The 15,540-nt window shown below is 43.6% G+C and overlaps 1 protein-coding gene across 1 annotated transcript; it reads right to left on the reverse strand.

Moving 5' to 3' along the window:
* Window positions 1-2,969: 2,969 nt before the first annotated feature.
* Window positions 2,970-7,329, reverse strand: LOC122382121 (endocuticle structural glycoprotein SgAbd-5-like). Its single transcript, XM_043367064.1, has 4 exons — window positions 6,695-7,329; window positions 6,145-6,322; window positions 5,772-5,884; window positions 2,970-3,481 (listed from the first exon to the last, which is right to left on the reverse strand). The coding sequence occupies exons 2-4, from the start codon at window positions 6,151-6,153 to the stop codon at window positions 3,262-3,264; spliced, it is 342 nt and encodes a 113-aa protein (XP_043222999.1). The 5' UTR covers window positions 6,154-6,322; window positions 6,695-7,329; the 3' UTR covers window positions 2,970-3,261.
* Window positions 7,330-15,540: the final 8,211 nt, after the last annotated feature.

Here is a 15,540-nt window from a genome sequence, read left to right on the forward strand (position 1 = left end):
CCAAACAGCATTTTAGCAGATGAGCTGCAAGAACTTTTCTTGACGGAACGATAATGCTTTTCTTTGACGGAACGATAATCATGCTACTCTTCCTCTGATAGTGGCCGTTTTCGCCGTCTATTATCTCAAGTGAATAATGTGAAAAGAAATATTAGGGGCTTCCAAAACTTCGGAGATATTCAGTGTAATGTGTAGAAAAAGGTAGCTTAGGCCCCAATATGAAGTGATTCATCCTAACCTTGCCTAAGTTTCAAAGAGTGGCCTTCCAAAGTTAATCTGTCTGCCATCAAAGAAGCTCTGCCGACGAGTATCATGTCCTCGGATAATTCTTCTCTAAGCCCTTATACTTAATCCTCCTCGCACATGACTGGCGGGGTCAAGCAGCGCCCCCATCCCCCGCCAGATACACATGCCATATTAGAAATGTTTGGCCTATCATTATCGCCACACGAGAGTCTCGTGGCACACGATGGACCCAAAAAGTTTTGCTTCAAACAAAGGTCAACAAGGGCAATGCGTGAGCTTACCAAGCTTTTGAGAAAGAACGTTTAGTCTGTAAAAATTAGGGTTTTGCGAGCCTAAGCCATTACTTTTTTTTTGCAGCCTTAGGTGAAAGGCAAGATAATAGCCGTTTTCACGACAGCCATCTGGTACGCATTTGGTGCACATCTGGTGCAGATTAGGTGCAGATTTGGTCAAATTAGGTTCAGTGTGTCTCTTAGTAGCTATCAGCTAGGGTTGCACTTTTATATGCCTACTTTGTCATATTATCAGAGAGCATTATCGATTAAAACACTGAAATAAATTTATAAAATGAAGATATTTGCTGTAAAAGAGATAAGGTGCAGATTTGGTCAAATTAGGTGCATTCGCCGGATAGCCCGTCGTGAAAACGGCTAGTGTGAACTGTTGGTCGTTAACTGGTGCCTGGTGCCGCCTAATGTGTGTTCATTTTATGATGTTAGGTCAATATCTTCAAGGTGAAATGAGGTCGGGGTCAAACTTGCCAGAAACGGGTATATTTTGTGTTGACACGCCCATACCTCAAAAAGTTAACGGCCGATAGGATAAATGATAACAATAACAAGTCAAATGTATATTTAGACACACAAAGCTTTCGGTACGAAAATAGCTTGATCACTGTGTTACAGAAATGAGGACAGAAACTGTCGTGGATAATTAACGGCCGATATTTATCTTAAGGAAACTTAGACTGTCACTCTGGCTTTACCTGCTGTTTTTTATTTCTTTTTCTGATTTGAAGATCAAAATAGCTTGTTGTCTGACAAGATAACCCTCGCCCTGGCAGGGCATTTTTCATAACACGGCCTGGCAGGGGGGGGGGCTGATGCGACCCCCCTAGCGATTGGCTCCTATGGCACCTAGAAACACCAAATTTGGTAGGTAGGTGAGAACCCTGGAATTCTCGCCCTTGTGCAAATGTAGATAGTGGCAAGATAGTGTTAATTGCTCTAGGTCAATATTTAGGGTTTTTGGGTTATAAATGTAAAAATTTCGCTAAAGAACAGGTCAAAAGTTTTTTTCGCATATACCTAACTTTTGATCTAATTAAGCTAGAGTAAACACAAAAGCACCAGTGAACTCAGCACGTCAAGGCGCGTCGAATGATATACTTTTGCTTGCTTACCTGTACTTTAAAAGGTAAGCACATCTTAAGTACAACTTAAGTCTTAAGAATGGTCAAAATGCTTAATGTTGCATATCATTCGACTCGGCTGTTCAAGAGGAACAGAATGATACCATTGTGAAAGCTGTATCTTTATTATGTGACATGGTATTGGCACAAACGTCATTTGACCTCAATTGACCTCATTTGACCTGACCCATGGATAAGTACACCAAACAAAGAAGCACCAAGTGACATAAGGTTAAGTACTATGGTTTCAAAACACAAAAGTGATAGAACGAAGCGGATATTTCCAGTATTTTCCGAATTGAATATTTTCCCATAGACTTAACATTACGATGTAATGACCTCTAACTGACCTCAGGTCAGTGACATAAAAAACGAAGTATATGTTATAAAACTCAGTGAAATTAGCTCGTCCTGAAAGTTGGAAGGAAATCGGTCCAAAACTGTGAGTTGGACAGGTGCATAAAGAAAATTGAAATTTGACCATGACCTTGTACCGGTTTTTCTGACCTGGTGACCTGACCCAAGGCCATCCGGACCTGAAATTTCCGGGTATTATGTCAAACAGTTGCTTTATAGGCTGTATTAAATTTGGCGGCGCTGCGCGCCGCCGTTTTTACACTATCTTTGAAAAACCTTAGGGGGCCGCATCTACCCCCCTCCCTGCCAGGGCGAGGGTTAAATATTTGGGCTGATTTCGCGCATTATGATTTCCATATGAATTTTGAGGCTGTTTGATCGGTGCCCTTGTATTTTCTGACGACAAATGGTCTGTGGTAAGCTGCGTTTACATAGAAATTATTGCAAGCTTATAGCTCCGCCCGTTATGTTGCAAATGATGCCAATGGTGCTTTACAATTTACACTATAACCCCCTCTAAATATACAAAGATCACTGGATCGAACTTATCGCAAAATAAATGAGCTACAGCCTCGTCCAAAATGTTATCTAAACGCGACTGTAGAGAACGCAAAAATTGTGCTTCCTTTGTTTGGTCTCTGCAGCATTACATCGAATTCGGAAGCCAAATGCAATACACTCGACTGATTGTAGATAAAAGTTGCACTACCAGCGTTTCACCTTACTCATTAAGTTTAGGCTGCCCCATAAAATTGTCGCTCAGTGGCATCATCTACCAAAACAACCTTCTGCCTCGTCGAACAAACTATGTGGCTGTTATTTTTGATGACATTAAAGCAAGCACGCATTTATATTGATTGCCTATCGATAAGACATTGATTGGCGTGAATTGAAATGAAACAAGCATTGAGCTTTCAACAAAAAAATACGAATGCATAGAAAATTAAAAACAAAATACCGTACAAGACAAATGTATTGCATGAATACAAGCATAGTACAGCACAACAATATGGGTATTTACTGATGGAGGCCCGACATCAATAATGAGACGGCTCAATCAAGCGATGCAGGCTGAGAGAAACATGAGACTTTAGGAAATTGTGTGAAAAAAAATCAGTTGGCCAGAAACGGGTGGTGATGAATGCAATGGATTTTGTCAAAGGGCCTTGCATGCTCCTCAAATAATTCAAAACAAGAACAGGTGCGCGCAAGAACATCGAACTGAACACATCAAAGGTGACTAAGATTTAGGCGTCCTGGATATCGACGCGTCCGGTGAAGACAGGGAGGGCGTCGCTCTCGGGCTGGTAGCCGTTCTCATCGGCCAGGAAGGACAGGTAGGTGACGGTGCCGTCAGGGTGGGTGAACTCGAAGCTGCCCGACTGGGTGTAGCTGCCCGTCTCGGAGTCGGCGCCAGGGTAAGAGAGGCCAGACTCCTCGCGGATGATGCCGTTGGAAGTCTCCAGGCTGCGAAGAGGGAGATGAGAGTCAGCCCAAAGCAAGTACTGAAATATGAGCCATGTTTCTGTTTTTTTTTCGCAGCATTTTCTTGCAGAAATATTTAGCTGCAGTTGAATATGTTTACGATCTAGCACAATATACTGACAATTGATTAACCCGCGCCCTGCTGGGGGGGGGGGGTGTTTGAACACCCCCCCTTGTGGTTTTTCGCGAATATCTCAAAAACGGCGGCGCGGAGCGCCGCCGTTTTTGGTACACCTTATCATACATCAATTTTACACATGTTGTGAAAATTTCAGACCAAGGTCATTCAAGGTCAGGTCACCAGGTCACTTGAAGTGACCTCACCTCATAAAAAGTTTCAATGTCTGTCATAGCTACACCGAGTGACCGATCGCTTTGAAACTTTCAGCGATTGCTAAGAGCAACAGAATGTACAAAATGTATATCTCAGAATTTTGATATCGATGACCTAAGGTCAGGTCAATTTTGCGATCTCCCGGTTAGGTTAGGTTAGGTTAGGTTAGGTTAGGTTAGGTTAGGTTAGGTTAGGTTAGGTTAGGTTAGGCATTATAAGTCAATGGGAGAAAATTGAAATGCGCCTCTTTTGGATAAAAGACATTATAAACACTCCCAAACACCAAATTACAAGTATATTAGACACACTGAACATGAAAATGGTGTCCGTGACCTTTGTTTATGCCCTGAGGTCATCTTAGGTCACGAATGGTATCTAACAGTTTTTCGCAAATAACTTTTGATAGAGGCATGCTAGAGCGATGAAAACGCCTTAGATGTGTTCAGATCGACGATACGGATCGACTGATATGCAATATGACCCTTTCCGGTCAGGTCATGACCTTGACCTGAGGTCAAATTTTCAAGTTGACCTTTCAAGGTCAAGTTATAGTTCATTCGATGCGTCTTGATGAGAGGAACACGATGCCGGTAAAAGTAAGCTCGTACAAGGCTTGGGTCAAAAGTTATTGCCGAAAAACTGTTTCCGAAAAAATCGGCTATTTTTGCAGTTTTTGCACCCTGCAGGCAAAACCGTTGACGTTAGGTCAAATCTGAGAGAATTACTCAGAAAGGGCGTTAATAGGGCTATCGAATGCGCTTTTCCGCGGCGCTGTAGCTCTATTGGTTCCCGAGTTATGCGTTGGCTTCTTGGAAATTTTCGATATTCGACCTGGAAATCGGCGAAATTTTGCCTTCAATGACCTCTGGTGACCTGACCTTTGACCTGACCAAAAAATTGACCGAAGCGATTTCGTCATTATTTTTGACGCTCTTTCGAACGCCGCCTTCCGCGTATCGCTACGTGGTCCAGGAGCCGAGTTACAAGGGGGGGGGTGTTCAAACACCCCCCCCAGCAGGGCGTGGAAATCCAGGACCCCCAGCCGGGCGCGGGTTAAAGAGACCCTCTCACCTTCCAAAAAGTTAATGAATTGGCGTAAAGTGTTAAGTGGTTCCATGGTTCAGAAAGAGCAAAAATGAATATCTACAAAATTTTACCGAAAAAAAATATTCGATGTTTTTTTAGATATTAGTCTTTTATTTTTGTTTATCATCGGGCCTCTACTATTCCTATGATGTCATTTGGAAGCAATAATGGAAGCAACAGCAATAATGTTGCTCGCAAGGCAGCATATGCCACCACAGCAGCAATTGTCTTTTACCAAGGTTTTAGCATAAGATTTAAAATCGCTAGATCTGCGCCGACGTCACAGAGTCAGAGTGGGCATTCAAATTCATTAGCCTCTTTGAATTCGAGTGCTGCAGACTTTGAAATTAACCTTTTTCGATTTCAGGACTTTCTCGATGTTGTGAGAAGGGCTGCGGAGTCGATGGATTTTCGGCGACTCCGACTCCGACTCCGACTCCGGCTTTCAAAAACCAGCTCCGACTCCGACTCCGACTCCGGGCAGAATTGTCGACTCCGACCGACTCCAACTCCCGACTCCGACTCCGCAGACCTAGCAGGACTGCGGAGTCGACAGATTTTCGGTGACTCCGACTCCGACTCCGGCTCGGGTTTCTAAAATCGACTCCGACTCCGACTCCGACTCCGGTCACAACTGTCGACTCCGACCGACTCCGACTCAGACTCCGACTCCGACTCCGCAGCCCTGGACTTGTGAGTACCCAAACCGGTAATTGCAAGCCAGGGATTCCGGTTTAGCTATTTCAGTTCAAAACTAATTTTGAGGATGAATGATCACTTACAACTGCGGATGGTAGGAGCTCCTGAAACATTATTCGAATGAAAGATGTTATACCATCTGACTTGGCTCACCTGAAGTCGTAGGAGTTGTCCTCGCGGTGCTCGTTCACGTAGTCGACGATGGTGGCATCCCTCTCACTCTGGGGCCGGGCCAGAGCCACGGCGGCGAGGCACAGCACGATCAGCTGAAACAGAATAGAAACGAACGCATCAGAACAGAGCTCTATGTTGGAGCCGTGCCTCCAGGACTTTGGGACGCTTCAGAAAGAACAGCCCGCCGGCGACCCGCGAAAATCGCAGGTTATTAGCAATAATAACTAACAAAAAAGCGGCTTCTTGTCAGAACGATGCACTGAAACTTGCGATGAAATTAGCACATTTTCCAGCACCGAGAGTCGTATCTCGACTCCAGAGTTCCAAGTTTCCTCCAGCTCCGACCACTTACGAGCTTCATGGTGATTCGGTCGGCTGTCGATTGAGCAGTGACGTGTGTGCGCGTCGCCGGCCTTTTATACGCGCTGAGCGGCGGGCGGCGTGCACTCGGCAGCCCCCTTTGTCCTTGCCGGTGACCCCGTCCCAGCCAGGGAGGCAGACGCCAGCCAGCCCGGTGGTGGAGGGCCAGTCTGTGATTGGGCGGATCAGACCGCAGCCGTCAGCACTCAGCTCATCAACTCCGTCAGCTGGGTTATAAATTAGGCATTTTGGCGTAAAAGCATCAGCCTGCACTGACAACCAAAACGATTCTCTATTCCCTTTGATCATGGTGTGTCATGCTCCTATAACTCTGCCGTTTTCCTGGCGGAATGCCCTTAAGATACTCAAATGATTCCTCAAATGATTCCTTTTAAGCCTATCAGGGGTTTTGGTCTAAAACAACACCCTGATCATTTTCTTCGAACATACCCAAACTATACCCTCATTCTTTAAATACCTCCCTTGAATTCTTCTAATATACCCTAGTGAACAGTCTCTGCCGCTACTGTCAGATACCGTACCTGTGCCGCTCGGCGCCTCCGGCGGTGACCGGTCGGCGGGCAGGGACTGGCCGGCCGGGCGGGCGGGGAGGACGGGCAGTCGCTCCCTGGACGTGTTGCTGACCACTAATACAGCACCAAACGCGGTGCCGTCTTCGCTGAGTGCGTGTGGGCGGTGCGACGACATAACAGGCAGCTATAAGCTTGTTTTGACGCGCGGTATGGGCAGCTATAACCAGTCGCGGCGCAAATGCGTTTGAGCCAGGTGATTCGCAACCGCCACCCAATCAGCATACTGCAATCCAGTGCCGGCAGTGACGTACATGACACGTGATCAGACAGCTGGGCCGAAAGCGCGCCAATTTTCAGGTATTTATTTACTTTAGGTCCGCAAAACAGAGGGGTAAATAAAAGTCATTCACACGATACTCTAAGACCTCCTGATTTCATTTCTGATACCTATTCCTTCTAGAAACCAATTTAAAAGCACCAGTACACTAGTATCACCAGCATCACCACCAACGGCCCCACCTCCGACCGGAACTGCACGTGTCAAAAGACCGTCTGCGCGGCGCACCCGCTACAAATGGTCCAACCAAGGTTGAGCGAAATTACGGATGATAATAAATTGTAAGGAAAGTGACGTCAAAATAATCGTGGCGGAGCGGTGCAGTGCCGAAGGCAATGCCTTAGGAGAGATTACAGGCAATGGTAAGTCAAATATTTTTAGGTTAAGTGGTTGTGTATCTGGCTTCAGGCCGAAGGCCTGAAGCCTGATGCATAACCACTTAACCTAAAAATATTTGACTTACCATTGCTTGCAATCTATTCATGCAAGTCACTTTTTCCTTTTCCCTCAGTAGGCAAACATCAGTAGGTCAGGTTAGGTAAGGTTTGGTTATGTTCTGATCATTTTCTCATGCTCCATTACCTTTGCTAAATATTTTCTCTTTTTTATTCACCGTTTTTTCTTGTGTTTTGGTATTATGACGTCATTTTCATAACGTCGAAAACTAATGAATATCCACATCATTTTTTTCTTTTATAGGGCAGCGTTGTATGTTTCGTTTTTGTCGCGGAAGCGTACTTTCTTCAGTGTGTATTGTGCAGCAGTGCGGTGTAATGTGCTGGGGTTTTGGTATCTTATTTTACATTTTTTATGCATTTAAGCATCATATCTGAATTCAGGACTTCAAATAGTGTAAGAATGTGCATTTTTTTCTTGTTAAAATAATATTGCGGACCTAAAGTAAATATTTACCAATTTTCAAAGGGTTTGAGCGCGCCAGTTGAGTTTGAGCGTGCAGTGGAGTTAAGGACGGTTGTGCTCAGCGCGGGTGATAGCGGGTGTGTAGTGTGTTCATTGATCATTCGAGCAAAGGACGTCGTGGAGGACGTCGAAAGCACAGCTGTGGAACCCAGAAAAGATTAAACCTGCACGACAACGACTTTTCGGCGTGCCGGAAACCGGAAAATTCACCCAAGAGACCCTTGGTGGGCGTGTTTGCCCGCACCCGGTGTAGATCTGCATGACTATTTTACGGTCAGCGCCCGGACCCGAGCAGTGCGCAGTATCTGGTCCTATTATCCCTTTTACAGGGTCCTGCATATAAGTTTTGTCTTGTAAAAATGTGTCGTGTAAGCTGCTAGGTGAAAGTCAGCAATTGTTACAGGATATACAATGCTCTAATGACATCTCTTTGGTAATGAACAGTTATTTAACATGCACGCCATTTTTGCGTTGCTGAAACCACCGTTGATTTTCGTGTTTTATAACCGAAATAGATATTAAATATCCATTCATGATGATCTCAGATTTACTTATCCCAAGTTGCGTCTTATCGGAAGAGAAACGGTGAAGCTATGTCCATGCTGTTGTCGTACCAATGTAAAACATGAATAATAATAAAAGACCAAATGTCTGTGAGTTTTGGATGTGTTACGATATATAAAGTGAAATCGGACGAGGGAGTTGAGAGTAATGAGACAGTTTCTGAGCAAGTTCTACGACGAATATATATATATACCTAGGGCATTATTATTTTCCCTTCTGGGTTTATGTGGGGTCTAATGCAAGAATACATTGAGATCAGTGATGGAAATCACAGAATAATACGGGAGTGTTAAGTGGTATAATGCAAGTATAGTTTGCAAAATATTCCCCTTATACGCTTAGAAGGAATACTAGAGGTTTCGATGTAAGGGTATTTTGGTAGATTAAAAGGAGTGTACTGTGGGTATCGCAGGGAATAGAACAGGAATCATATTCCTTTCCACTTCGGTACTTACTAGGGTATATTAGAAGAATTCAAGGGAGCTATTTAACCCGCGCCCCAGTGGCGGTCTCAGCCAACTTCGCCCTAGTGGGTGGGGGGGGGGGGCATATATTACCACCCACCTCTAACTCAAAAACTAAGAGGGTTAGAAAGACGCGGTAAAAAGCAGTCGATAGCTCTCAATGCGTACGTTTGAAAGTATTTCGGTCATTTTTCACCTTAGAGCAATATTGGGGTCACCAGAGGTCATCAAAGGTCAAAATTTGCCAGTTGTCATAATATTTCTCAGAAAACATGCCGATATCTCAGGAACTATGGTAGCTAGAAAAACGCATGGAAAAGCAATCGATAGCTTTTGAACTCTTCTTTTGATAAAGTCATGATCAATATTGACCTCAGGTCAACGGTTTAGCCTCCAGAGGGCAAAAACTAAAAAATAGCTGTTTTTACGAAAAGTGTTTTTCGACAATAACTTTCGACTACAAAAAGCCACGACATTTCTATTGCCAGAATCGTGTTCCCCTTGCCGAGACGCGTCGAATGAACTATAATTTGACCTTGGAAGGTCAACTTGAAAATTTGACCTCAGGTCAAGGTCATGGCCTGACCGGAATAGGTCATGTTGCATATCAGTCGATGCGTCTCAACAAGACAAACACAATGAGACCATCCCCAGCGTTCTATCTCTTTCCAATCGCGAGTTATTGGCAAAGAAACTGTTTGTAGCCTCAAATGACCTCGGATGACCTTTCTAGAGGCTATCAGCAAAAATGACACCCTGGTCATCACGAGTGGTCTGAATCATTGTGATTCTGAAATATTTGGACTGTTCCTATGCGTACACACGGATCTAGAGGCATTTTCATTTTTCTCCATTGACTTGTAATGGAAAGGTCACGCCACTGACCTGACCTTAGGTCACGGATATAAAAAATCCGAGATATACAAATTGTAGGCACCCATAACAGCATGCAATCCACCAAGTTTAAAACCTTTCTGACAAACACTGCAGGCTGGACATGATTGCAAACTTTTTTAGGCTTGGTCAGTTAACTTGACCTGGTGACCTGACCTGACATGACCTGGGGTCAAAAATTTCACACAATGTCCAAAATTGATGTACCAAAAGCTATCCCAAGCGGCGCGGCGCTACGCGCCGCGATTTTTTATTCACACGCAAAAAACGCGACAGGGTGGTAACATATGCCCCCCCCCCCACCAGACTTGTAAACGACTCAAATTTTTTTTTGAGTCGATTCTTTGTTTGAGTCTGGAAATTTGAATCGATTCATCAAACGACTCATGATGTTAAATTTAATTGATTCGAATCAACTCATGACTCATCAAGTTCCTCGATGAAATGATTCGAATCAACTCATGACTCGAGCAACTAGCCAACGGAATGATTCGAATCAACTCATGACTCACACATTTTGATGAATCGATTCAAATCAACTCATGACTCACACGACATTTTTATTGAACTTATTTCATTCAACCTATGACTCACTATAGGCATTTGTTGATTATTTGACTCAAAGCTATGATAAAATGAATATGCCGCATACCACAATTGTATTAAGCAGCATAGTAGCCTTGACCAAAGATTCAAGCAGCTACCTAGTAGGACTAGGTACATAGGTACCTACCTTACACCTACCTATCTTCAACACTCAACAGTCAACAGTGCAATGTCAGATAAATTTGTAAGTAACTCTGAGAGACAATTATTACGGAGCGAGCGAAGCGAGCGTAGTCTTTCCTTAGATTAACGGAAATTTCTGAGTATGAGCGGCCGGCCGGCCGGCCGGCCGGCCATGCGGACGCTTTTGCGAGGCTTATATCTCAGCAACCACTTGACCGATTTACATACGGTAAATTTTGTAGGGTAGCTTCATTCCTTCTACCAAGTATTGGACTATTCCCGATGCATGTGGGTGACCCCTTATGCACGTGCCACGTGCAAAACGAAGAGGTGTCAGTTTTGTAATTGTTGCAATATCTCGGTAACTACTTGGCCGATTGCGCTGAAAGTTGGCATGTAGGTAGGCACCCACTAGGCACTGCATATCCATGTGCCAGAGTTGGGGTGCTGCTGCACGTGCGCACGTGCAGGGGTCGTTTCCAGATCTCGAGAACGGCTCGACCGATTGCGCTCAAATTTGGTACACAGTTAGGGACCGGTTAGTAGGGTGCCGTGCACAAGTCAGTTGGGACCCATTTTGCACGTGCGCACGTGCAGGGTGCCGCTTCCAGATCTCGAGAACGGCTGGGCCGAGTGTGCCCAAATTTGGCACATCGCTAGAGACCGGTTAGTAGGATGCCGTGCACAAGTCAGTTGGAGGTACCCCCTCGCAATTTCGCACGTGCAAGGCCCACCCTCTCGCTCGCTCCGTTAGTCGCCCCAAAAGGCGTTATACTGGTAAGTAAGGACTAAGGAGTAGCATAGTAACCTATCTCTTATTGTTACCTAGAAAGTCTTATTTGAAAATTCAAAAGCACAAGTTCCGAGAGGCATTCATGTTTTTTTTAATCAAACTTGTTCTACATGATAATGAGACAAATGTTACTACTTCTTACTTATCAGATAAAATTATTCAAACAGTACAACCTCAAAAATAGGATCAATCCCACCTGTGAAACATTTCAGCATCAGCAGGGACTCCATGGGCCACGAGGAGGCCATGACCTTGCATGAGTGGCTCAGGCCTCAGAATCAGATATGATCTTGAGTTGAGACTCATTGAAAGTAGTTAAAGGTATACAATATACATTCTCCAAACGGCACCTAGTTTAGCAGTGCCAACTTGAACTGGCTGCCAGCTAGATAGAGCCCAAGGATAGAGCCCATCCGTCACTTACCATTTATGTTGGCTCAACGTGGAGATTAAAATGAAGGAATATAAAAAAAAATATTGTTAGTCTACAATTTTAGATTAAAAATGACGTCATTGAATATAAATCGATATCAAGAGCACCGGAGCACTGACCAAGTGGCTCTTTTGGTAAAAATAAATTGTTCTTTCTTCCTATGCATCAAATAAAAAATATTTTCAATTTTTTATTTGTCATCGTATATTTCTATTTTTCAACAAAATTACTCGTTGACTTCATATTTATTGAGATTCAGACGTGAAAGTTATCAACTGCGCCATTAATGTAGTTTTCTTAAAACATACTATGACTTTCACATTCTATTCTCGAATTCATGACGTCACTCATAGTACATATTTTAGGCGAATGGAGATCGCTGAGGAAATATTTCAAAGCCGCTCCTTTACATTATTCTGAAGATTCTATGATGTCATAAAACAAGTTTCTTTTTAAACTTCTATTTCATGGAAAAATGTGCATTTTGTGGTTTATTGGCAGTTGAGCATCGCAATTTTGCGGTTTATAGGTGAGTTTATTTATATTATAGCATAGCCTATAGGTAGTTTATAGGCTATAGGTAGTTTGGGCGTATTTGACTCTATAGACGCCCAAACTCTTATGCTGTTGATTGATTATTGGGACCAAATTGGGACTGGGAGAAGGGGAGGCAGCCGCAGGTGTCAATTCTGACTTCTGACATGTAAAATGTAGGTACCTAGGTAATGTAGCAGGCACTTGGTTTGGTAAGTGCCTACCAACTGCCAAATGCTTTTGGCTCATTAGGCGCCTGTGCCTGAGCCTCTGAGGCTCTTGTAAGTCTGAAATATGGAGTTAAGTGATGGCTAAAGCTGAGGGGGTGATCTAGCATTGATTATTAGGGTGTTGATGGTGACTTGTAAACGACTCAAATTTTTTTTGAGTCGATTCTTTGTTTGAGTCTGAAAATTTGAATCGATTCATCAAATGACTCATGATGTTAAATTTAATTGATTCGAATCAACTCATGACTCATCAAGTTCCTCGATGAAGTGATTCGAATCAACTCATGACTCATCGAAAAACGGTTTGATTCTGAGTCGATTCACGAATCAACTCAGAGTCGTTTACAAGTCTGCCCCCCACTGGGGCGAAGGTTAAAGAACAAGGGTGTAGTTGGGGTATATTCGAAGAAATGATCAGGGTGTTGTTTAAGACAAAAACCCCTAATATGCTTAAAAGGAATCAAAAAGGTTGTCAGTGTAGGGTATATTAGAAGAATTTCAGAGCGATATTCAAAGAAAGTGTATTTGGGGTATATTCGGAGAAATGATCAGGGTGTTGTTTTAGACCAATTCCCCTAATATGCTTAAAAGGAATCAAAAAAGCTCTCAGTGTGCTGTCATTTATCGCTTTTCCGATCAGTGTGTAGATCTTAGAAGGGGCATGCCTTTACCTGTCTTTGAGGACTTGTTGCTTGAATTTGTTCCTGGCAAGTTTGATTTGAAATTTGTTGGTACAGGCTCATTAAAAACAAAACTAAGACATTTTGTTTTAATTCAACCCTCGCAGAAGCATCTTTATCGGCTTAGAGCTATTTGTTGCGGAATCATGCAAGGATTAATGAACAAGAATGCTTGCTTAGGTATCATTGGATTCATCATATCGTTCATAATTCCCCATCGGTATTTCTGAGTTGTAGCAAGTTACGTCAGCGCCATGTACTACTCAGTCGCTACAAAAGCTGGGATTACTTGTACGGCTTCACAGAGAAGACAGCGAACATGAGGCCGGTAAGTTGAAAGACGTTTTTTTGAACGTTGGAAGAACGTGTGTTCCGCCTCTGCCATTGCTGAGGCAAGGCTGCTAAAGTGACCCTGAAGGCTGAAATGGCAAGACACTAGACAGGCATGCCAGCGATATGAACCGAGATCACTTCTCGACCTCACCGAGCTGTCGCTAAGCTGTGTTCACATCTAAGACGGGTGCGGCTCCCGAGGCTGATGGGATCGTGCAGCCTGTCTAGCCTTACTGGTTCTGCATGCATTGTTTTAAATGATGCGTAGCGTTTCATAATGAAGCTCATTTGCGATTCCATTGCTTCTCGTGACCTCGACACAGAGTGATCCAGATTCGTGGTTTGTTTGCTACGGAGATGAACTGCTGTCGAAATACTACACTAAATACCTTAGCTCGCTTCTTCCACTTGTTAAATGCCCAACGTCTGGCTTTCCAATTGAACATGGTAGCACATTGTACCTCGATGAAATGGTTGAACATCTGTTCAACTCAGAAAAAAAAGAATTATAATTGAATTGAATCCACACAACTGGTGATATGAGTAATTTCGATACGCCATTAGGTACACAGATAACAGGATTCATGTTATCACGATTCATGTTCATGTTATCAACATGATACATGTTATCTATGGCCAGTATAATCTTTAGGTTAATTAGTTTTCGGCTTCAGCCCCATCGCTTTAATACCTGTGGCGCCGGTGTACGATCACTGCCCTTGACATGATTTGCCAGGTACTTGTTGTTTGGGCCGCGGCTGCGGTCCTGGCTCAACCTCAAGACGAAAGAGGTGCGAAAATAAATGTGTACGAGCATGAACAGGCTGAAGATGGCTCTTGGGAAACATTGTGAGTGCTCCGTTTGTTATTACATTGCGAGCGAGCGTGATCTTAATGGTTCTTTTTTTATAGAGCGTACCAAAAACTATTTTCGGCTTCGTGAAATGTTAATCTAGTCTAAAAGGGACAAGGCGTTTGCCACAGGAATTAAGCACTAAGCAGCCTAGAATAATATATTTATATATCTGATATAAATCAATAGAATGATATAGAATCTCATAATCCCTTGAGTTTTGAGCAGCCTTAGACGATACGGATTAAGTGAGGTTGGAAGTATTCATTCAATATCATTTTGTCAATAAGCTCGATCATCCAGGTTGATAAAAACCAAGCCATGCATCAAACATGTGACCCCTAGTACTTCCTGTATCGTTATCATTGACCGTGCCAATTTCATTTTCCTCAGTGTCGGTCGAACGAAATCACCATCGAAGACACGGGAGTGTTCACGGCAGGCCCCGAGCCTGAGACGGGCACCCTGACGCGACTGGGAGGCTACGAGTTCGCCCATCCAGACGGCCGCTACACGTTCATCACCTACGTGCACACAAAAAAAAAATATTAACACCGAGCTGGTTTATTTTACACCAAAGTATTTCATGAATATTGTACAGAGACTACAATTACGCCGAATGCACTATTTAAAGTGAGTGGTATGTTCAAAAGAATGATCGTACGCTTCCATAACACATCCCTTCTTTTTTTATCGAAGTAGAAATGAAGCTGGTTAGTTTATCAAACACCGTTGAGGTACAAAAAGTATATCTAGACTATAAAAAATGGGATCAGTTTATGTACACCGAAGAAGGCATTAAAACGACATCAAAGCGGTACGTTTGCACCTTGAGACCTACAATTACCTTGTAAATACTTCTAACAGACGCCCGTTACTTCTTAAAGGTGTAAAATATCCGTGGAGGTGTTCTCTAAGTAGCTTACGGGGGTTTCCTTTCGCGCATGCGCAAAAGGACGAATGCGCGTCCGCGTTCGCCGCCATTTTTCTCAGTCTGGTCGGCTGAGGCGTGGAGCGTATTGGCAGTGCTCAGATCATGAAGAATCAGTGGTGTTTATCGAATTGTGCGGTGCATATCGTGGAGATTAAG

This window comes from Amphibalanus amphitrite, unplaced genomic scaffold (genome assembly GCF_019059575.1).
Source record: "Amphibalanus amphitrite isolate SeventyFive unplaced genomic scaffold, NRLGWU_Aamphi_draft 000133F_arrow, whole genome shotgun sequence".
In the NCBI taxonomy this organism is placed as follows: Eukaryota; Metazoa; Arthropoda; class Thecostraca; order Balanomorpha; family Balanidae; genus Amphibalanus; species Amphibalanus amphitrite.

Excerpts from the sequence above, each read along its gene's own strand:
- LOC122382121 (XM_043367064.1), bottom strand. Across the intron at positions 3,482-5,771 it reads GACAACTCCTACGACTTCAG|CCTGGAGACTTCCAACGGCA; the intron begins GTGAGCCAAGTC and ends CCCTCTTCGCAG.